At 40.5% G+C, this 22,918-nt stretch overlaps 1 protein-coding gene across 1 annotated transcript in view; it reads left to right on the top strand.

The window, feature by feature from the left end:
* Nucleotides 1–22,918, top strand: part of NEK5 (NIMA related kinase 5) — a 99,118-nt gene that overhangs the window by 52,987 nt on the left and 23,213 nt on the right. Inside the window, exons 19-23 of the mRNA XM_045377172.3 lie at nucleotides 107–175; nucleotides 3,807–3,933; nucleotides 10,298–10,423; nucleotides 11,728–11,865; nucleotides 22,469–22,586. Of these exons, the coding sequence (XP_045233107.2) occupies nucleotides 107–175; nucleotides 3,807–3,933; nucleotides 10,298–10,423; nucleotides 11,728–11,865; nucleotides 22,469–22,586 (578 nt within the window). The remainder of the gene's footprint in view (nucleotides 1–106; nucleotides 176–3,806; nucleotides 3,934–10,297; nucleotides 10,424–11,727; nucleotides 11,866–22,468; nucleotides 22,587–22,918) is intronic.

Genomic DNA, 22,918 nt, shown 5'->3' with positions numbered 1-22,918 from the left:
AATGGTTTTAAGAATCTATAATGTCAAACAAAATTGACCTAGGGAGTTGTAATTTTAAGGCTTTTATTGAATTGCTAAACTGATTTTTTTTTTTGCTTTCTCCTAGAAGGGGGTAAAGTTTGAAATTAATTTAGACAAATGTATTTCTGATGAAAACATCCTCCAAGAGGAAGAGGTATGCCATTAAATCTAAATTTCCATTAGTAGGTATGAGAAAATGCATATATCTTACTTAATAGCATGTTTCATGAAATTATTTCACAGGCTGTAGAGATAATATTTTTCAACTTTTATCTTAGATTCAGGTGGTACATGTGTACATTTGTTACCTGGATATATTGTGTGATGTTGAGGTTTGAGATATGAATGATCCTGTTACCCAGGTACTGAGCATGATACCCAGTAGTTAGTTTTTCAAGCCTTGCTTCCCTCCTTTCTTACCCCCACTGTAGTAGCTCCCAGTATCTATTGTTGCCATCTTTATGTCCATGAGTACTCAATGTTTAGCTCCCACTTATAAGTGAGAACATGCAGAATTTGGTTTTCTATCCCTATGTAATTTGCTTAGGATAGTGGCCTCTATCTGCATCCATGTTGCTGCAAAGGGCATGATTTCTTTCTTTTTTATGGCTGCATAGTATTCCATGGTGTATATGTACCACATTTTCTTTATCCCGACCACCACTGATGGGCACCTAGGTTTATTCCATGACTTTGTTATTGTGAATAGTGCTGGGATGAACATGTGAGTATATGTGTCTTTTTGGTAGAATGATTTGTTTTCTTTTGGATATGTACCCAGTAATGGGATTGCTGGGTTGAACAGTTCTGTTTTAAGTTCTTTGAGAAATATCCAAACTGCTTCCTACAGTGGTTGAACTAATTTACGTTACATTTCCACCAACACTACATAAACATTCCCTTTTCTCTGCAGCCTCGCCAATATTTGTTTTTTGACTTTTTAGTAATAGCCATTCTGACTCATGTGAGATGGTATTTCATTGTGGTTTTGATTTGTATTTCTTTGATAATTAGGGATGATGAGTATTCTTTTATATAGTTGTTGGCTGCTTGTATGTCTTCTTTTGAGAAGTGTCTGTTTCTGTCTTTTGTCCACTTTAAAATTTGGGTTGTTTTTTCTTGTTCAGTTAAGTTCCTTATAAAGTCTAGATATTAAACCTTTGTTGGATGCATAGTTTGCAAATATTTTCTCCCATTCTGTAGGTTGCCTGTTCACTCTGATGATAGTTTCTTTTGCTGTGCAGAAACTCTTTAGTTTAATTAGGTCCCACTTGTCAATTTTGTTTTTGTTGCAGTTGCTTTTGAGGACTTAATCACACACAAATTCTTTCCAAAGGCCCATGTTCAGAATGGTGTTTCCTAGGTTTTCTTCTAGGATTCTTATAGTTTGAGGTCTTATATTTAAATCGTTAAGTCATCTTGAGTTAATTTTTGTATACAGTGAAAGGTGGGGTCCAATTTCATTGTTCTGCATATAGCTAACCAGCTATCCCAGCACCTTTTATTGAATAGGAAGTCCTTTCCCCATTGTTTATTTTTGTTGATTTTGTCAAAGAGTAGATGGCTGTAGATGGGTGGCTTTATTTCTGGGTTCTCTATTCTGTTCCTTGGTTTATGTGTTTGTTTTTGAACCTGTACCATACTGTTTTGATTACTGTAGTCTTATGGTGTAGTTTGAAGTTGGGTAATGTGATGACTCTGGCTTTGTTCTTTTTGCTTAGAATTACTTTGGCTATTTGGGCCCTTTTTTATTTACATATGAATTTTAGAATAGTTTTTTTTCCTTCCAATCCTGTGAAAAGTGACATTGGTAGTTTGACAGGAGTAGTGTTGAATCTATAGATTACTTTGGGCAGTATGGCCATTTTAATGATATTGATATTGTAGAATGTTTTTCCATTTGTGTCATCTAGAATTTCTTTCTGTGTTGTGTAGTTCTTCTTGTAGAGATCTTTCACCTCCTTGGTTAGATGTACTCCTAGGTATTTTATTTTATTTTTTGGTGGCTATTGTAAATGGGATTACATTCTTGATTTGGTGCTGTGCTTGAATGTTATTGGTGTATAGGAATGCTATTGATTATTGTACTTTGATATTGTATCCTGAAACTTTGTTGAAGTTGTTCATCAGTTCCTGCAACTTTTGGGTGGAGTCTTCAGGGTTTTCAAGGTATAGTATCATATCTGTGAAGAGATGGTTTGGCTTCTTCTTTTCTTATTTGGATGTTTAGAATTTTAAAAAATATTTCTAGAAAAATGTTTGGTGCTCAAGGCCGGGGCATAGCGTCTCATGGCTGTAATCCCAGCACTTTGGGTGGCCGAGATGGATCACGAGGTCAGCTAACATGGTGAAACCCTGTCTCTACTAAAAATACAAAAAATTAGCTGGGCGTGGTGTCTCCTGCCTGTAGTCTCAGCTACTTAGGAGGCTGAGGCAGGAGAATCACTTGAATCCAGGAGGCGGAGGTTGCAGTGAGCTGAGATCGCCTGCACTCCAGCCTGGGCGACAGAGTGAGACTCCGTCTAAAAAAAAAAAAAGAAAGAAAGAAAAATGTTTGGTGTTCAAATGAGTCTTCCAAATACTTTTTATTCTCCCATTTTACTTTATTGGGGTATTTCTTTAGATAAATTGTTACATTTTAATGTACTTTTCTTTAAAGGAGCTATTTTACTCGTAATATTAATTTTTATCATAGCCAAATTAAAATAGAAGATCTGATACATTGTCAACAACTAATATACTGACCTGAAAAATTGAACAGGTACCCCGAAACCAGGCACATTTATTTTAGGTCTTAATTAGTTATTGATAACTTTGAGTAAATCTCATTCATGCATTTGGGCTCTCCTTGCCACAGCAAGGAGGAAATAGAGTAAATCCAATATGGCAAATCCAAATTTCATTTTATTAGTTGATTTTAAAATCTTTTTTTATCCTGGTTTTATCAGACCTGTAACAAATGTCAAAATTAACTGGTTTATTTTTCCATTTTACCTTTTCTGAATTCACCTTTTAAGTCAATATAAGTATGAATAATTATAGCTGATGCTCAATCTATTTAATGTTTTTTATTAGCTTAAAACATTTTCATGTTAGCATTTCTTATTTTTATGAGCATTTACTACACAAAGACTTCATTAGAGTGGTGATAGCATTCACCTCTGTTCAACCGTAAGTTCCTAAATGCCTCAGAACTGTGACATCAGAGTGGAGCAGATCTGGGGACCTGCTTCTGGGTGGGAACTTGAGAAGTGGTACTCTCACAGAGCTTCTGTGAAGTGAGGTGCTGACGTTGCCCTACTGAAATGAAAGAATGGAGTCCAAAAAGTTTTAACTGCCACTCTTTCTTATTCTTTGCTGTGATCTGCTTGAAACTGAAGTAGTCATTTTGGTATTGGCTACAAAATACTAGGAGCAGATTTAGGGAGCTGGTTTAAGAATGTTGTACACTTAAAACAGGGCATGAATGACAAAAGCTTGAGAGTACTGTAGAATGGAACTGAAGTGGAATAATATTGAAGTCAGAAAGTCTAGATAAAATTAAGTTGCCTTCTGACCAGTGCTTGACACTGTTAACATGGAGAAGAAATAAAAACATTTCTGTTTTTATCTTATTCTAACATAGCTCTAGTTTTAAAACTCTATGAATTTATTTGTTTAGTAAACATATGTTGAATGTTTACCATATACCTTGCTAATTAGTTTTACTAGGAACACAAAAATATGGTTTTTCTTTCTTTCAAAATATGGCTAATTTATCATGAAACACTGTGGAATTGATTTAGGCAATGGATATACTAAATGAAACTTTGACCTTTGAGGATGGCCTGAAGTTTAAGGAATATAAATGTGTAAAGGAGCATGGAGATTATACAGACAAAGCATTTGAGAAACTTCACTGCCCAGAAGCAGGTACGTGTCTCTTGAAAGCTGTAAATGAGAAGGAACTGTTTTATTAGCAACCCATCTTGAACTCTGTCCCCATGCATCTGCCTCGGCTCCACTGTTACTTGACCCTTCTCTGCTCTAAGCAAGGCAGAAACACACTTCCTATTCTCCTGCCACCCATGCAGTGACCACACTCCCTGAGATCCAGCCCTCCTCTCCTGCTCCACACCCACTCCCTCCTGCAGCTTCAGCTTCTCCTGGGAGCTCCAGACTTACCAGTCTTTCTCATTATCTTCTGGGAACCTCCATGGACAAGTGTTGCCAGTATCTGAAACTCAGCTGTGTAAAGTCAAGCTCTTCTGTGCTCTTCCTTTCCAGTGACCCTTTATTTTGGTCAGTGTCACAGGTGCAACTGGCTGGGGCCAGTGTTGTGGGCAGTAAAAGAATTTATGAACACAATTGTGGGTAAAGAAAGGCAAATTTATTAAGGTACAAAGATACGTTGCAAGAGTGCAGTGGGCAGCACAGCAGAGAAGGGGCTGTCTGCCAAGAGGCAGGGGCTAGAAGGAAGTTTTATAGGGTCCTATTGGAGGAGCTACATGCTGGTAAGGTGTGCAGGTAAGGTTTTGCTGCTGGGGCTACATGTGGAAGGAATGAGGTATTTGGGAACAGGATGTGCCAGCAGCTTATCTGTGATTAGTCATCTCTCAGAACAGTTGTTCCCCCACCCCTAACCCCCACCTGGGACCCCTCCCTTGTTGTTGTTTACTTATCTTATGAGAACTTCACAGTCAGTGCTGTCACCAGGGTGCACCCTCAGCATAGTGTCTACTCTGAGATGTCTCTGGAGTCTTCCTCTTCCTTCCTTCCCTCTGTTACTAGTTTAGAGGTCTGTCATCTCTCAGTAGTGTAGTGTAGGCTTCAGAGACAGATGGGAGTTTGAATCTCAGCTGTTGCTGCCACTTTCTGGTTATGTGACCTTTCTTTCACAAGTTATTCCAACACTCTGAATCTCAGTTTCATCTTAGAAACAGGGGGTAATAGTAGTAGGAATAACCACACAGGGTTATTGTGAGGACCAAAGTGAGTTTTGATGTATAAACGACCTGGCACCTAGTACCTAATATAAGTGCTGTCTTTTCATTTTCCCTTTGCCTTCCCCTCACTGTGTTGCCTTATTCGCTTATGTGACATCCTTTTCTCTAGTATTTCCCCTTCATTCTCTAAATGGTTACTATTTTAGTCCATTTTCATGCTGCTGATAAAGACATACCTGAGACTGAGCAATTTACAAAAGAAAGAGGTTTAATTGGACTTACAGTTCTGCACAGATGGGGAAGCCTCATAATCATGGTGGAAGGCAAGGAAAAGCAAATCACATCTTACATGGATGGCAGCAGGCAAAGAGAAAGAACTTGTGCAGAGGAACTCCTCTTTTTAAAACCGTCTTATCTCATGAGATTCATTCACCATCACGAGAACAGCATGGGAAAGATCCGCCCCCATGATTCAACCACCTCCCACTGGGCCCCCCCACCACAACACACAGGAATTCAAGATGAGATTTGGGTGGGGACACAGCCAAACCATATCAGTTGCTAAAGTTATCTTGGCATATTATTAATCTGCTCAGATTTTTTTCTGGATAATACCTGCAGAATAAGGTCCATTCCACATATTATCACATTTTACACTACATGGCCTAATTCTGTTGTGACCCACTTTTCTCATCCCAGCACTGCCTCGTTCCTTCCATGGAAAATGGGATCCATACAGCCTGCTGGAATGCCCATTTTCTACTAGAGCTGGAATGCCCATTTTTTCCTATAGCATTTACAGACCTGACTTGGCTCAGTTTCCTCTTCCTGGAGTACTCTCTGCCTTATTTCCTTCTGGAAAAATCTCCATTCATCAGGCATCTCCCTTGTGCCAAAGACTGCTCGGTGGTAGGGAGCTCAAAGATGAATAAAATCTGGACCCTGTTCTCAATATCACAGAAGTGTTATGAGCAAAAGAAGCACAGAACATGTTTCCTGAGCCTGAAATGTTAATCACTGTTGAAGTGCGAGCTGGGTAGAGAGTCAGGGAGGTCTGCACTCCTCCAGGGCTTGGCATGCCATCATATTTGTGATTGAGAAGGATCATGCTGGCTGCAGAGCAAAGGATGGCATGGAGGGCAAGAATGAAGGCAGGAGAAGAGTCCAAGTGCATGAACCAGAGTGGTTCAGGAAGAATAGATACTGAGTGTGGGACCTGAGGAAGAGAAGGGGCTCAAGGATATTCCCAGTTTGCTAATTCAAATGCATGAAGCTTTCATCAACCAAAAATATATCACATGGAGGGTAATGGGGTCGAGAGAGACAAGGTAGTGATCTAAATTTGGAACATGTTGAGATTTAGATCTATATAGCATCAATTGCAGATGCTATATAAGACTGAAGGCCTGGGGCATATCAGGGATAAAGATATAGCTTGGTGGCCATTAGCATATCCATGGTTCTTAACCTTCGTGATGGTCAGAATACCTATGCAGAAGGACTGGAGTGAGAGGGAAATGGGACTTAGGACATATCCCTACCACTATATAGACAAACTTTGGAGAATCAGGAGAGAGTAAAGCCAAAGGAGGAGAGACAGGTCATGGAGGAGGCACAGGAATTGGCAGCATAAACTGGAGGAGAAAGGCCAGATGAGGTGAGTGGGATTTGGCCCTTCAGGAGCCGTTGGGAAAGCAGTCAACTGTGTGAGGGGTAAATTCAACTGTTATCTTTGCATCAGTTTGCTGGGAAAAGCAGAGGAGGTTGGCTGTTTTTTAGATGAGAGGAAAAAAAGCCCTTCATTAGTAGTATACTGAAAACTGTCTCTCATTTTAATCTGTATTCCTGTAATAATTATTCAGGCTGAAGAATTTTTCCATATGTTTGTTGACCATTCATATTTCTTTTCTTTTCTTTTCTTTTTGAGATGGAGTCTCTCTCTGTCACCCAGGCTGTAGTGCAGTGGCACAATCTTGGCTCACTGCAACCTCCGCCTCCTGGGTTCAAGCAATTCTCCTGCCTCAGCCTCCCTGAGTAGCTGGGATAGGTGCACACCACCACACCTAGCTAATTTTTAAAATATTTTTAGTAGAGACGAGGTTTCACCATGTTGGCCAGGCTGGTATTCGAACTCTTGATCTCAGGTGATCCACCCACCTCTGCCTCCCAAAGTGCTGGGATTACAAGCATGATCCACCACGCCTGGCCAACCCTTCATATTTCTCTTATGAATTATGTACTCATGCCTTTCATCCTTTTTTCTACTGAAAATGACATGTTTGTTTTTTTCTTTATAAGACTGATTTAAATCAAACCTTTGCCTGTAATATGTATTGCAAATGTTTTCCTCAGTTGGTTGTCAGATCTCATTTATAGTAATAACAGCAAATATATATATAAGTGTGTATGTGTATTCATTCACTTAGGAATAAACTTTATGAGAATTGTGTGGCATATAGAAAGAAAACTGTAAAACCTTGCTGAGGTATTTACAGACCACTTGAATAAATGGAGAGAAATAGCAGTGCTATATATTGGAAATATTTTTTCCAAATAAATATTGCAGTATCATTGTCTAAGGTATTACCCAGAACTCTTTGTCTCATGACCAGAAGAATAAGGAGCGTGGACACTAAGGGTGAGTTTGGACTAAAAGTTTAATAAACGAAAGAGGAAAGCTCTTCACTGTGGAGAGGGGACCCAAGAGAGTTGCCATTTCACAGCTGAGTACAAAGGCTTTTATGAGGAACCTGATAGGGCTGGGTGTTTCACTTGCATAAGGCGTGAATTTCTGGCAGCTCCACCCCGTTCTCCTAGTATGCTGACTGGCTGGGAGTTGTTTTTGGAAAAGGCACCACTCAGAAAATGACATGATGGTTGACCAGGCATGATAGCTCATGCCTGTAATCCTAGCACTTTGGGAGGCCAAGGTGGGCAGATCTCTCAAGGCCAGGAATTCAAGACTAGCCTGGCCAATATGGCAAAAGCCCATCTCTACTCTAAAAAAAGAAAAAAAAAAAAAAAAAAAAAAAATTAGCCAGGTGTGGTGGTGCACACCTGTAATCTCAGCTACTTGGGAAGCTGCAGCACAAGAATCACTTAGACTGGGAGGTGAAGGTTGCAGTGAGCCAAGATTGTGCAACCATACTCCAGTCACTCCAGCCACATGACAGAACAAGCAAGACTCCATCTCAAAAAAAAAAAACAAAAAAAAACAAAAAAAAAAACATGGTGTAAAGACCAATTGGAGCCTTGGCCCACAACCAGCTAAGTGTCAGAGTGATGGTTCACAGAGGCTTGGCTCACAGTCCAAAGTATGCCCCCAAAAGGAAAGGAATGTGCTCATTGGAGGCCACCATGTACATGCCCACAAAAGGAGAAGGAACTGTTTGCTGGAGGCCCACTGATTGCACAAAGGACAAAGGCATTTCTGTGTTGGGCTTGCTCCCTTATCTGTGCAGCTGTGGGCATGTTTTAGGCAAGCTTCCTGTGCTAGTTCCCTTATCCGTGTCTGCAGCTTGATTTTTCAGACTGTTCTTTTGTTTGAAAGAATTCTGAGGACCTGCCCTAACTGCCTGCCTCACTGGTTCTTTCTTTCTCCTCCCTCAATATGTGGATTTATGGCTATTTCAATCAAAACCACAGTAGGATTTTATTTTTTATTTTTTATTTTTATGGTATAGGGAGATCTCAGCAGGTTGGAGAATCCTGGAGCTTCTTAAGTAGCCAAAAATTTTGAAAAAGAAGAACAGTGAAGTGGTACTTACCTTTCCAAACGTCAAAATATATTATAGAAATTATGGTCATTCAAACAATATGATAGTAGCACCCAAATAGTTACAACAGTGAGAAGAGAAAGCTAGAAATAAATCCTAGTATGTATCATAATTCAGCACAAATGAAAAGTAACATCACAAGTCAGTGTGAAAAGAAAGGATTATTCAAATAAATGCTGCTGGGCCAATTGGTTAACAGTTTGGAGAAGATTGTGAAATCAGACCCTATATAATATGATACAACAAAATAAATTTAAAAAATCATAGAGGTTATATGTAAAAAAGTTGTACATTCAAAAATGAAATAAAGGAATATAGGTAATTTTTTTTTAACAGGGAAGATCTAGCTGTTCAAAATACATAGAAAAAAAATCACAGAATTAGTAATAATTCAACTTTAACAACAAAAAGCTGTGTAGTAAAGCAAATAATATCTAATCCCTAGAAATGTCATTTTCAATAATGTATCTATTGAATTATACATTATGATTAAATAATCATAAATGTCCACAAAAATTTAGTTACAAATGAGGTCATTATATAATGGTATTATTTTTAATAGTGAAAAATCACTAGTAACCTAAAAATCTGGCAGGAAATGATTAGTTATATTACATTCATAAAGCGGAATATTATGTTTGCTTTAAAATAGCTGTATAGAAGAATATTTAATAACCTGGATATGATCTGTAGGTGATTGAAAAAAGCAAGCTCTGAGAGGACATCTAGGATGTGGTCCAATTTTTTGTTTCAAAACGGAGCAAAAACCATATGCAGAAGGGAAAAATTGAAATTGTTATAGTCTCTGGACAGTGAGATTATGGGTGATTTTTTTTTTTTTTTCTTACCTGATTTTCAGATTTTCTTTCTTTTTTTTTTTTTAAATTATTATATATTTTTTTGAGACGGAGTCTCGCTGTGTCGCCCAGGCTGGAGTGCAGTGGCGTGATCTCGGCTCACTGCAAGCTCCGCCTCCAGGGTTCACGCCATTCTCCTGCTTCAGCCTCCCGAGTAGCTGGGACTATAGGCGCCTGCCACCACGCCCAGCTAATTTTTTGTATTTTTAGCAGAGATGGGGTTTCACTGTGTTAGCCAGGATGGTCTCAATCTCCTGACCTGGTGATCCACCTGCCTCAGCCTCCCAAAGTGCTGGGATTAGAGGCGTGAGCCACCGTGCCCGGCTATTTTCAGATTTTCTATAGTGAAAACAGTAATAAGGAAAAAGACAGAACAAGTTATTTTTTAAATTAAGAAAATGGAACAGATTGTGTTTCTGTGGAAAAAGACTAGAGTGAAAGTTCTCATAGATGCCTCAAGGAATTTGTCCATTTGTGTCACTGATACTTCCTTAGCATTTAGCAATATTGGCTAGTCAATCAAACACTAAGAGTAAAAGTAAAACAGTGTTGACACCTTTTGTCATTTCAATCTTATTTCTGTTAGAACAAGGGTAGTCATTTTTCTGGTTTTGAACGTACCTGCTGATAAACTACCTCTGAGTTCCTAAGAACTGTTTGGGGCAATTAGTCACACTTTGACTGCTTTTGAATTAACGAGTTGTTTTCTTACACCCAGGGTTTTCCACGCAGACTGTAGCTGCTGTGGGAAACAGGAGGCAGTGGGATGGAGGAGCGCCTCAGGCTCTGCTGCAGATGATGGCAGTGGCCGACATCACCTCCACCTGCCCCACGGGGCCTGACGGTGAGTCTGTGCTTAGTGTCAGTCGTCAGGAAGGGAAGACCAAGGACCCGTACAGCCCGGTGCTCATCCTGATGTGATAGTCTACTTCTCAGTACAACCCCTATAGACTTGTATCAGACACTTTCAAATATGTTGTTTTGATATCTCCCTACTCCAAAAGAGACTTGCCTGCTAATTATCCCGGACAGACGACCACTCTAGACATGTACATATAAAGGAGGAAAAATCCAGGATGCCACCTTCCTCGGAGTGAGGGAAAATGCATGAGGAAGGGCAGCTGACTTGATTTACTTTCCAAGGCCAGCTCAGCAACTTTTTTTGGGATTTCATAGGGTCATTTTTTTTCTACCAGTAAAATTAGAATTAAAAGAGTAGCTATCTCTACAAGATTTAGAAAGTTAATAGTTCAAAGATACATATAAATTGCTTTGAAGCCAATGTGCTATTTAAATGTTAGAAGTGTTTAGGATATGATGATGTTTTCTACCTAAATTCCTCCGTTTACATTTGAACCTCTCACATAGCCTTTCCTAAGAAGAGGATCATAGCAGGCTGGGCGCGGTGGCTCATGCCTGCAATCCCTGCACTTTGGGAGGCTGAGGTGGGCAGATCATGAGGTCAGGAGTTCAAGATCAGCCTGGCCAACATGGTGAAACCCCATCTCTACTAAAAATAGAAAAATTAGCCGGGCATGATGGCACACACCTGTAATCCCAGCTACTCGGGAGGCTGAGGCAGGAGAATTGCTTGAACCTGGGAGGCGGAGGTTGCAGTGAGCCAAGATTGTGCTACTGCACTCCAGCCTGGCTGACAGAGCGAGACTGTGTCTCCAAAGAAACAAATAAAAAAAAGCCATAACAGCCTCCAACCTCTGGATGTTATCTTCACAGGTGGTAAAGATTTTTATTACTCGTTTCCTATGTTCTTGATAACATGGGCTGAGAGGGAGCTAAAATTTGTACATGTGCTGTGAGATGAAATACGTAAGTATATCACTGAAATGAACAATTATGTGTATAAATTGAATTTCCCCTCAATTGTCTTATTAAGTTATAAATCAATTTAAAATAGGCAAATAGAATAAAAATTTTATCATACCGATAAAGCCAGTTTACAAAGCAATGAGTGACTCTTCCCCCCATCAGCTATGTGACAAGAAGTCACTAAGCTTTTCTGTACCTCGGCTTCTTTATTAGTAAAATGAGAGGTGGGATTAGGTTACCTCCAAAGTTTTAACATTCTGTGATCTTATACAAATGCAAGTGAAGAAGCATTTTTATTTTTAATAACACTTTCCTCTTCAGATGGTCAAGTTATTGTGATTGAAGGCATTCCAGAAAACCGGAAACAGTGGCGGCATGAAGCTCCAGGAACTTTAATGAGTGTTTTGGCAGCAGCACATCTAACGAGTAGCTCATTTTCTGCCGATGAAGGAGAATTTGGTATGTAGTTTATTTTTAACAACATAACCAGTCCCCAGAGGAATTTTGTCAAGATTTGCAAATGCTGAAAGGGGATAAAAATATCTTCAGCTGGGAGAGAGAATTGGGAGGGTGTCTAGCCTTTTCAGAAGCTGATTTTGCTCTATCCAATCCTATTCCAAATGCTACTAACAAAAGACATGAGCTTTCCAGGAGAGTGGTGTAATTTTCTTTAATGCAATCAGCTGACAACTGGTGAAAAGTTTAAGTAGGGCTAGTGGCTTTGCAGCTGATGATCTAGTATTGTTTTGCTCTACCTGAGTTAGTTTATTTCTGATAGCTATTCAGTGAACTATCCCATGGACAATAAAAATACACCATAATATCATTTGTTTTTTTCCTCCAACTTTTAGCAAGATTCTGCTTTTGTTTACTTTAAGGCAGGAGTCCCCAACCCTCGGGCTGCAGACCAGTACCAGTCTGTGGCCTGTTAGGAACCAGGTGAGTGGCGGGCAGGTGGGCATTACTGCCTGAGCTCTGCCTCCTGTCAGATCAGCAGCTGCATTCAGTTCTCATAGGTGCATGAACTCTGTTGTGAACTGTGCATGTGAGAGATCTATGCTGTGTGCTCCTTATGAGAATCTAATGCCTGATGATCTGAGGTACCTGAAACCACCCCCCTTCCCTGCCCCCATCAAAAAATTGTCTTCCATGAAACTAGTCCCTGGTGCCAAAAAGGTTGGGGACTGCTGCTTTAAGGGAAGCCAACCATCATTTTCTAAAATTTGAGGGGCCTGGATGTAATGGCTCACACCTATAATTCCAGGACTTTGGGAGGCCAAGGCAGGAGGATCTCTTGAGGCTAGGAGTTGGAAGATGCTGTGAACTATGATCACTGCTCTTCAGCCTGGCTGACAGAGCAAGAACTTGTCTCTAAAAATAAAGTTTGAGGGAAATCACATCATAATGAGGGTTTGATCTTATATTAGGTATTCAAGTGTGAAGTGCTACAAGAAAAGCTACTGCAGGCAAGCAGGGATCCCAGGAGCATCTCCACGAGTGTGAGGTCTGGGACCTGGTATTGTGGTGAAGTGGGGTTGAGCAACAAGTAGAAAAACTAAGGTACTAGATACTCTTGGAGGCTGATAAATGTTTACAGAGTTAGGCCAGGCATGGTGGCTCACGCCTATAATCCCAGCACTTTGGGAGGCCAAGGCGGGCAGATCACCTGAGGTCAGGAGTTCAAGACCAGCCTGGCCAACGTGGTGAAACCCCATCTCTACTAAAAATACAAAAATTAGCTGGGCATGGTGGCAGGTGCCTATAATCCCAGCTACTTGGGAGGTTGAGGCAGGAGAAATGCTTGAACCTGGGAGGCAGAAGTTGCAGTGAGCCGAGATCGGCCATTGCACTCCAGCCTGGGGGACAAGAGTGAGATTTCGTCTCAAAAAAAAAAAAAAAAAAAAGTTTACAAAGCTAATTACCACTACAAAAACAAAGTAATTTTAAACTGTCAGTTGAGTCCCAACAATTAATGAATACACATTTTATAATAGCTTGAAAGAGGCTTTCTAATGGAATTTTTTTATGTGGAACAGGACATTATACTAACACATCTAAATATCTTTGTTTCTCTGAAGTACGAAGCCAAAAGTTTAAGATTATAAACTCATAATTAGTCATTAATGTCTCAGCATTATATGTTATTTGGAGATGATCTAGATAGTTAATGAATACCTATCATTTAACTTAGCTTAGCAAAACTCGAGGAGAAAAAGTTACCAAAAGGATTTAAAAAACCTTTTTTAAGTAAACACATTATAAAACCTAATTATTATTAAAACTTCTACCTGACCAGGCTCATGCCTGTAATCCCAGTCCTTTGGGAGGCTGAGGCGGGAGGATCACTTGAGCCCACGAGTTCAAGGCTGCCGTGAGCCATAATCATGCCACTGCACTCCAGTTAGTGTGACAGAGTGAGATTCCAACTCTAAACAAACAAACAAAAACCTCTTATTTCGTTACATTTATTTATTCCTTCTTAACAACTATGTTTGGAAATTTTCAGGAAACATTGGACAAATCTAGCCATCATCTTATTTCTTTATTAATCATTTCTACAGTTTGTGAATGTTAGGCCGTCACCACCAAAGCAAAAGCCCTAAGGTTAATACATGGATGTTTTGCTGATCAAATTACACTGCTGCTTTCATTAAACCAACAAAGTAGTCTTATTTACCAAAAATTTACCCAAGTTACAATAATTAAAAGGCATTTGAGTTCATTTCTACTTTTCTAATAAAATATTTCATTTAAGCACCTACTTTTTCTTTAAGCCAATTAACTACAGCTCTTTCATATATTTTGGTAGTGAAATATCAATCAAACACAGGTTCAGCTGCCCTCCGCTTGCAAAATTGAATAACAAGGACAAGGTGCAGTAGAAGGAAAGTGCCTTTATTTTTCAGTGCTAGCAGTGGGGAGATGGTTCTGGCTCCTGCCTTAATAAAACCACTTCAGAATTCTCAGGCGAAATGCTAGGGCTTAAGAAGGGGAAGTTTGGTATGGAGGGGCAAGATGGTGCAAGTCTACGAGACTTGTTCCAATGACTTGAGTTATTGCCTCATCTGGTGAATGGGCTGGTACCATCTCAGGCTTGTCTGGGCTGTAAATTAGCTGCGGCCTTGTAATCTCCTGGTGGGGTAGAATTTCATAGGCATCTGGATTGTCTCAAGATTCAGTCTCAAACTTCTAAGCAAACATAATTAGATAAGCCAGCAATGCAAGGAGTGCTTGGTGGAAAGAAAGTCAAGATTATTATTTCATTACTAAAAAGTTAATACAGAGGGCTGCAGGAGGAAAAAAATTAAAAATAGGGCACTCAGTTACAAAATCACATACACATGATACATATAAACATACACGCAGCAGATTTTATAGCTTCATAAGGCTTTCATTTGCCAGTTTTCAAATAATTTTTCCTCCAACTTGATTTTATTTTTTATTTTTTTTATTTTTTTTGAGACAGAGTCTCACTTTGTCACCCAGGTTGGAGTTTTGGCTCACTGCACCCTCTACCTGCCAGGTTCAAGCGATTTTCCTGCCTCAGCCTCTGGAGCAGCTGGGATTACAGTCGTGTGCCACTATGCCCAGCTAATTTTCCTATTTTTAGTACACACGTTCACCATGTTGGCCAGGCTGGTTTCGAACTCCTGACCTCAAGTGATCCACCTGCCTTAGCCTCCCAAAGTGCTGGGATTACAGGCGTGAGCCACCGCACCCGGCCTTAGCCACCACGTCCTCCAACTTTGGACTATCAGTCTCTTGATTACCTGTTCCATTGCCCTAAACAATTGTTAGCAAGCCAACCCTCAATTTGTACTTCTGAAAGGATGACTTTTAAGGGCCCAGAACTTAAATCTAAACACTATTACTTGCTGACCAAAAAAGGGCACAGTCAAGGTTTAGTCAAGACAAGATTGCCAAGAAAGGTGTCTGGAACAAAGGTAAGGTTTGTTATGTGAACTTTAAACCAATGCCTTTCCCATCTTAAACATTTCTGGTGGCTTGGGGTAGGGGGAGGCCTTACAAATGAAAATTTCCTTTATAGATATAATTTTTTTTTTTTTTTACAAAGAGTTTTAAAACAGGGCCTAATATTTAATATGTGAAAAGCAGGCAAAACTGGAAGGCAGTGTACCTACATCTTTCAAAATCAAGGATCTCACTTCTATATTGAATCCTGGGTCCCCCACAAAGAGGGAAACACCAGGAGACTGTGCTCCTTCCTGCAGATACATTCCGCTGAGGCTGGTGGGTAACCTAATGCCAGTCAGGCTACTCTGCGGGCAGCCCGTCCCCAACAGGAGTCTTATAGCTTGGTGATGAGTGTTCCCATAACCTCCAGGTGTTCAAACCTGTCTTTTAATCTAAATGCACAAAGAAGTAAGTAGCCCCATCCAGTAATAACCATTCACTGTGTGTACCCAGAATATCTGAGATAGGTCTCAATCAATTTAGAAAGTTTATTTTGCCAAGGTTACAGATGCATCCATGACACAACCTCAGGAGGTCCTGATGACATGTGTCCAGGGTGGTCAGGGTACAGTTTGCTTTTATACATTTTAGCAAGACATGAGACATCAATTACTACGTGTAAATTGTACATTGGTTTGGTCCAGAAAAGAGGGACAATTGAAGCAAGATGGGGGCGGGGTGGGGGGAGGGCTTCCAGGTCATAGGTAGGTAAGAGACAAAAGTTTGCATTCTTTTGAGTCCTTGATCAGCCTTTCACTGAATACACAATTTAGTCTGGCTCAGTGAATCTGCATTTTTACATAAACAATAGGACAGAAGCAATCAGATATACATTTGTCTCAGGTGAGCAGAGGGATGACTTTCTGTCCTGCACCTGTGGAGATCAGCTATCAGTTTACATTGCCCAGGTGAAATTCAACAGAAGAGTTTTAGGGTAAAGATCCTGAGGCCGACACAACAAATACAGTAAACACAATTCTTCAGTACTCATTCGTATACAACAAAAATTAGCAAAAAGATTAATCAGACATCCAAATTAGTGAGCTTGATTTCATGAATATATTTATAGCTATATTTATACTTATATCTATAGCTTCAAATGTTAACCTTATCCAAATGTAGAGTATATATTCTTTTTTTCATAAAAACATAAATATATTAATAATAAATTTAATCAAATTGAAAAAAAAAAAAAAAGATCCTGAGGCCTACAAGGAACTTCCTTGTGGGCAAATTGTGAGGAAGGTATGTAGCTTTATCATGATTGTAGCTATCTCATTTAGGAATAAGACCGGAGGCAGGTTTGCCTGATGTAGTCTTTAACTTTTCTCTTGCCTTAGTGATAAATCGGTCCCGAGATTTATTTTCCTTTCACAACTGCAGCCGCTGTCAGCCACTTCCAAAAACCATAGCTTTTATCAGTGACTTGTCAGCCATTGCACACACAAAAATCAATTCTCTCTCACAGTACAATGTAATCTCTGGTACCCCAAAGTCAGATTGATGAAGTAACTTACTGCAAAAGACAGTAGAGCTTTAGATCTGAGAGGAACCTGCCCGTGACTTCACTAGGAAAACAGACCAACCTAAGAAGGGATGAGTGGCACCTTTTCTGCATTCCTCGGGGGGTCTTAGAGTCATTAGAAGTCTCCTGCAGATTCCTCCACGTGTTATTGAAAATGGCAAAAGGAAGGAGGAGCCAGAAGTGGAAGGAAATAGAAGAACAAGTTGTACAGGAGTCAATTTGGGGAGTTTTTTAAGCTACCTAAAAGGCCAATGAGAAGTTGTACATTTTTCTCAGTAGAAGTCATGCCAAAAAGATAGGAAGCAACTGAAAAAGAAATTTCTGGAAACAGCATCCAAAAGAAGAAAAAGCAGAAAAGGCCTTTAAAAAATGTTTATAGCCTAAATATTAAACTTTTAATTAACCTGCCTTCTGACCACAGAGTTCTAAAAAAAAAAAAAAAAGCCTCTGTCTTATAATTCTTTGTGGTATGATTAAAAAACGAACACTAGGGCCAGGCATGGTGACTCACGTCTGTAATCCCAGCACTTTGGGAGGCCGAGGCGGGCGGATCAGGAGGTCAGGAGTTCGAGACCAGCCTGACCAACATGGTAAAACCCCATCTCTACTAAAAATATAAAAATTAGCCGGGCATGGTGGCACATGCTTGTAATCCCAGCTACTCAGGAGGCTGAGGCAGGAGAATCGCTTGAACCTGGGAGACAGAGGTTGTAGTGAGCCGAGATTGCGCCACTGCACTCCAGTCTGGGCAACAGAGCGAGACTCCATCTCAAAAAAAAAAAAAAAAAAAAAGCAACCCAACCAACCAAACAAATAAAAAACAAAACTTTCCAAATCTCTTACTGGATTTCAACCAGGACAAAAATAAAATAGGTGTCCCATTCAGTTTGTCTAGTTCTGAAACTAGCTCTTTTTTTTCCCAATTGTGCACACAAAATGAATTAATTTAGACATTTGAAAGGATCTCATTTTGGCTACTGCTGCTTTTGACCATCCTGGGTTAGGTGAGTTCTGTTTCCTAGATATTTACAAGAGGACACCCCATAAATGTTATACATAAGTCCAGCTGGTGTTTTACTTGCTCACTCGTGGAGCTCAGCTCTTGAGACAGAAGTCTTGCCGATGCCCCTGGCCGAATAAATCCCTTCCTTCTTTAATTGGGTGTCTGAGGAGTTTTGTCTGCCGCTCGTCCTGATACAGAAATGTGGAAGCAGCTTTGGAACTGGGTAACAGGTGGAGGTTGGAACAGTTTGGAGGGCTCAGAAGAATACAGGAAGATGAGGGAAAGTTTGGAACTTCCTAGAGACTTGTTAAATTGTGGCCAAAACACTGATGGGGATATGGACAACGAGGTCCAGGCTGAGGAGGTCTCAGATAGAAATGAGGAACTTACTGGGAACTGGAGTAAAGATCACTTTAGTTATGCTTTAACAAAGAGGTTGGATAGTGCCCTTTCCCTAGGGATTTGTGGAACTGTTAAATTGAGAGAGATGATTTAGGGTATCTGGTGGAAGAAATTTCTAAGCAGCAAAGTGTTCAAGATGTGACCTGGCTGCTTCTAACAGCCTATGCTCATATGTGTGAGCAAATAAATGATCTGAAACTGGAATTTATATTTAAAAGGGAAGCAGAGGCTGGGCGTGGTGGCTCATGCCTGTAATCCCAGCACTTTGGGAGGCCAGGGCAGTCCGATCACCAGGACTTCGAGACCAGCCTGGCCAACATGGCGAAACCCTGTCTGTAATAAAAAGACAAAAATTACCTGGGCGTGGTGATGTACACCTGTACTTTCAGCTACTTGGGAGGCTGAGGTGGGAGGATCGCTTGAACCTGAGAGGCAGAGGTTGCAGTGAGCCAAGATTGTGCCACTGCACTTCAGCCTGGGCAATGGAGTGAGACTCCGTTTCAAAAAAAAAAAAAATGTAGAGGGTAAATTTATGTTATCTGTTTTTTATCATGTGATGAATACATATTTGGTCTCTGTTTCTTTTTCCTAGGATACAGCTCCTAAAGCCCTTAGAATCCTTGAAGTAGTAAGAGTGTCTTTTGCAGGCCCATGGGATGACTGGTGGTTGGGGGCCCCTTGACGGTTTCAGGATGGGGGCTGGTCATGAGAAAGACCAAGGCAGGATTAAGATTGGAACTTTCAGCCTCCTTCCCCCTATCTCCAGGGGGACAGAGGGGCTGGAGACTGAGTTCAATCACCAATGGCCAATGATTTGACCAACCATTCCCTGGTAATGAAACCTCTATAAAAACCCCTATATGGCAAAGTTTGGAGAGCTTCTGGGTTGGTGTGCACATCATGTGGTGGGAAGGTGGCGTACCACAAACTCCACAGGGACAGAAGCCCCTGTGCTTTGGACCCTTTGCCCAATGTACTTTTCCATCTGGCTTTTCATTTGTATTTTTAATAATAAACCAGTGATAGTATTTTCCAGGGTTCTGTAAACCATCCTAGTAGACTGTTAACCTGAGGAGGTTGTGGAAATCCCCAACCATGCAGCCAATGCAGACAGAAGTGTGGGTAACTTGGAGACTTGCTACTTGAGACTGGCCTCTGAAGTGAGAGCAGTCTTCTGAGACTGATCCCTTCTTTAACCTTTAACCCTTGGAGTTCTGGGTAGTTAGTGCTGGAATTCAATTGAATTGTAGGACACCCAGTTGGTGTCAGAGAATTGGTTGATGTGGGTGAAGCAGCACTATTGTCTAGGGTAAATACCCGAGATTCATTGTCTCACGGCCATGGAAAACTAGGACGTGGACAGACCCCACAGTGAGGTTAAAAGCAGAAGTTTACTAGGTGAAAGTGTGGCAGGATGAGCCACGGACAAAACCCCTCAGACACTGAGATAGTGAAGGGAGTGGCTTTAATCAGCTGGGAGCATCAGCAGGCTAACGTCTTATATCCGAGCTCTTCAGGTGCTCAACTTCTGTCCCTTTTAAGGGCTCACAACTCTAAGGGGGTCCGCGTGAGAGGGTCGTGATCGATTGAGCAAGCCAGGGGGTACATGACAGGGGCTGCAAGCACCGGTGGTCAGAGTGAAACAGAACAGAACGGGAGGTTTCACAATGTCTTTCCATACAATGTCTGGAATCTATAGATAACATCAGTTGCTAGGTCAGGGGTTGAATTTTAACTACCAGGCTTAGGTCAGGCAGGCCCAGGCCTGGTTTTGGGTCTGGTTCCTAGGCGCTGGGCTACCTGCCTTTAGTTTTGCTTCTTTTTCCTTTTCTGAGTATAAAACAATATAAAACAATATGAGAGGGTCTCTCTCTTCCCTCAAAAGAAAGAGAAAAGCTCTCTGCTACAGAGAGGGGTCCCGGAGAACATGGGTTGCTGCTTCCACAGTGAAATGTATTTTTATAGATGAGCTTCAGGGGGCAGCGTCTGTCTGATTTACGTAGGGCATGAAAGATTAGTTGAACCAGGTGTACCATTTGCATAGCACTTGAAGAAGCTGGCCACCCCAGCCTAATCTTTTATTATGCAGATGGGTTCTCTGCCTGGCTGGGTACCATGTTGCCTGGTTTTTCACTGTACATGTGGTGACAAAGAAAAGGGAAGATGGAGCCTCCATGTTGAACATATCTGGCTTTAAGGTAGCCCTTTTCCATTGGCACAACTGCTAGCATTCGCCTGTGCAAGCTTCCAGCTTGCTTATCCATGTCTGCAGCTCAATTTTTCAGGCTGCTCTTTGTTAGAGAAGAAATGATTTGGGGGCTGCTTTTTGTTAAAAGAGACATTCCGCTGAGGACTCTGTTGCCCTTACTATCAGTCTAAATAATTTCTTTTTATCTCTTGTATCATGGGGGAAAAAATGTGTACATATTTAGTGTCAGAAGTGTTGTAAGTGAAAACAGTTCAGATACAGAAAAAATAAAATTTAAATTTAAAATGGACATCAGGGACTCAAAAAGTAATTCAAGAGTCCCTGATTGTCTCATGAATTGTTTCACTGTCATGCGCGTCCATGTGAAGAGATCACCGAACAGGCTTTGTGTGAGCAACATGGCTGTTTATTTCACGTGGGTGCAGGCGGGCTGAGTCCGAAAAGAGAGTCAGCAAAGGGAGATAAGGGTGGGGCCGTTTTATAGGATTTGGGTAGGTGAACGAAAATTACAGTCAAAGGGGGGTTCTCTGGCGGGCAGGAGTGGGGGTCACAAGGTGCTCAGTGGGGGAGCTTTTTGAGCCAGGATGAGCCAGGAAAAGGAATTTCACAAGATAATGTCATCGCTTAAGGAAAGGACTGGCCATTTTCACTTCTTTTGTGGTGGAATGTCATCAGTTAAGGCGGGGCAGGGCATTTGCACATCTTTTGTGATTCTTCAGTTACTTCAGGCCATCTGGGCATATATGTGCAAGTCACAGGGGATGCGATGGCTTGGCTTGGGCTCAGAGGCCTGACATTCATTATGGTGTTTTTGTTTGAATCAGGATCCAAAAAAGTTTGATATGTCCAAAAAAAGAGGAGTTAGACTGGATATGAAGAATTTTAGTTATATTGTATCCAGTTTATTTCACTTATATTTTTCTTATAAATGTGCAAGAGTGATGTAGGATTAAGAATGTATACTGAGAAGAGTCTAAAAGCATTCTTATACTAATTTATATTAATAAAATATAAATCAATGATTTATATTTAGGGAATATAAATTCTAAAGGCTAAGAAAACATGTCATTTCATTGGGAACATTTTATTTGTGATTGATATATGAAATAAAAGCAATATGAAATAAAAGCATATGATATATGAAATAAAAGCAATTGTAGAATCTTAGGATAGTTGAGGGGGTGCTGCATTGCTATAAAGAAATATTGATCAGCCTCACCAACATGGTGAAACCCTATCTCTACTAAAAATACCAAAATTAGCTGGGCGTGGTGGCATGTGCCTGTAATCCCAGCTACTCAGGAGGCTTAGGCAGGAGAATGGCTTGAACCAGGGAGGTGGAGGTTGCAGTGAGCTGATCGTACCACTGCACTCCAGCCTGGGTGACAGAGTGAGACTCTGTCTCAAAAAAAAAAAAAAAAAAAAAAAGAAATATTGTACTATCTTCAGTCTAGTCCTTTTCCCAAGAGAGAAAGAAAAGCACATTTTAAGTAAAAAAAAAAAAAAAAAAAAAAAAAAAAAAACCTGCAATACAAAACAAAACAAAACAAAAAGATGAAGGTGTGTGTGTGCTTTGGGTTTTCCCTACAGGCATTCATGATGAAGCCTAACCATGGTGGGATACTCAGATTATAGAAACAGTGGATAATAAGAGTGGTTCAACTGTGGTAAATCTTTTTTTTTAACACAAAGATTTTTAAAATTTTTCTAATACAGTGAAATTATCTACCCCAAAAGTGGAGGTGTTTTATCTCTTCCTATCTGACCCTTATTCCTGTCACTTTTTCTTGTCTGCTTGTGTTATCATCCCTTTCTTATTCTCTGTTTTGATGGCAATGGCTAAAAGGTTTACCATTATATTGATGTTCACTATCAGGTTTTTGGTATATGGCCCTCATTGGGTATATAGGCTGGGATGCTTTCATATCTTTCTCTGTCATTTCTTTAGCAATGGGAACATTAAAACAATGGCTACCCAAAGAAGAAGATGAAGGGAAGGTAGAAATGGTCTCTGGCATTGAAGTAGATGAGGAACAACTAGAACCAAGATCTGATGATGATGATACGTAAGTAGATCATTTGCCGATACCTAAGTCAAGCACTGGTACAAAGTGAAAATGCTGCTGCTGAGACATTCAAAATAGCCAACTGAAACCTAGCTACAAAGATCAAGTTTTACAATGCATGGGTTTAGTTCTGGGCTCCCCATTCTTCTCCAACGGCATCATTTTCTACATTGGCATCAGTGATATTCTGTCTTAACTTCCATGGCTTCCATCGTAGCTCCTGATACCTGGTGGGGCTAGTCCTCACACCTTGTGCTAGTCTTCACAGCTTTTTCTTCAAAATTATCTTAACTATTGTTGCCCATTCCTCATCATACACCGTATATCAAGGT

This window comes from Macaca fascicularis, chromosome 17 (assembly GCF_037993035.2).
Source record: "Macaca fascicularis isolate 582-1 chromosome 17, T2T-MFA8v1.1".
Lineage (NCBI taxonomy): Eukaryota > Metazoa > Chordata > Mammalia > Primates > Cercopithecidae > Macaca > Macaca fascicularis.
Note: the sequence above shows the minus strand (reverse complement) of the source record. Positions and strands in the feature narration are given on the sequence as shown.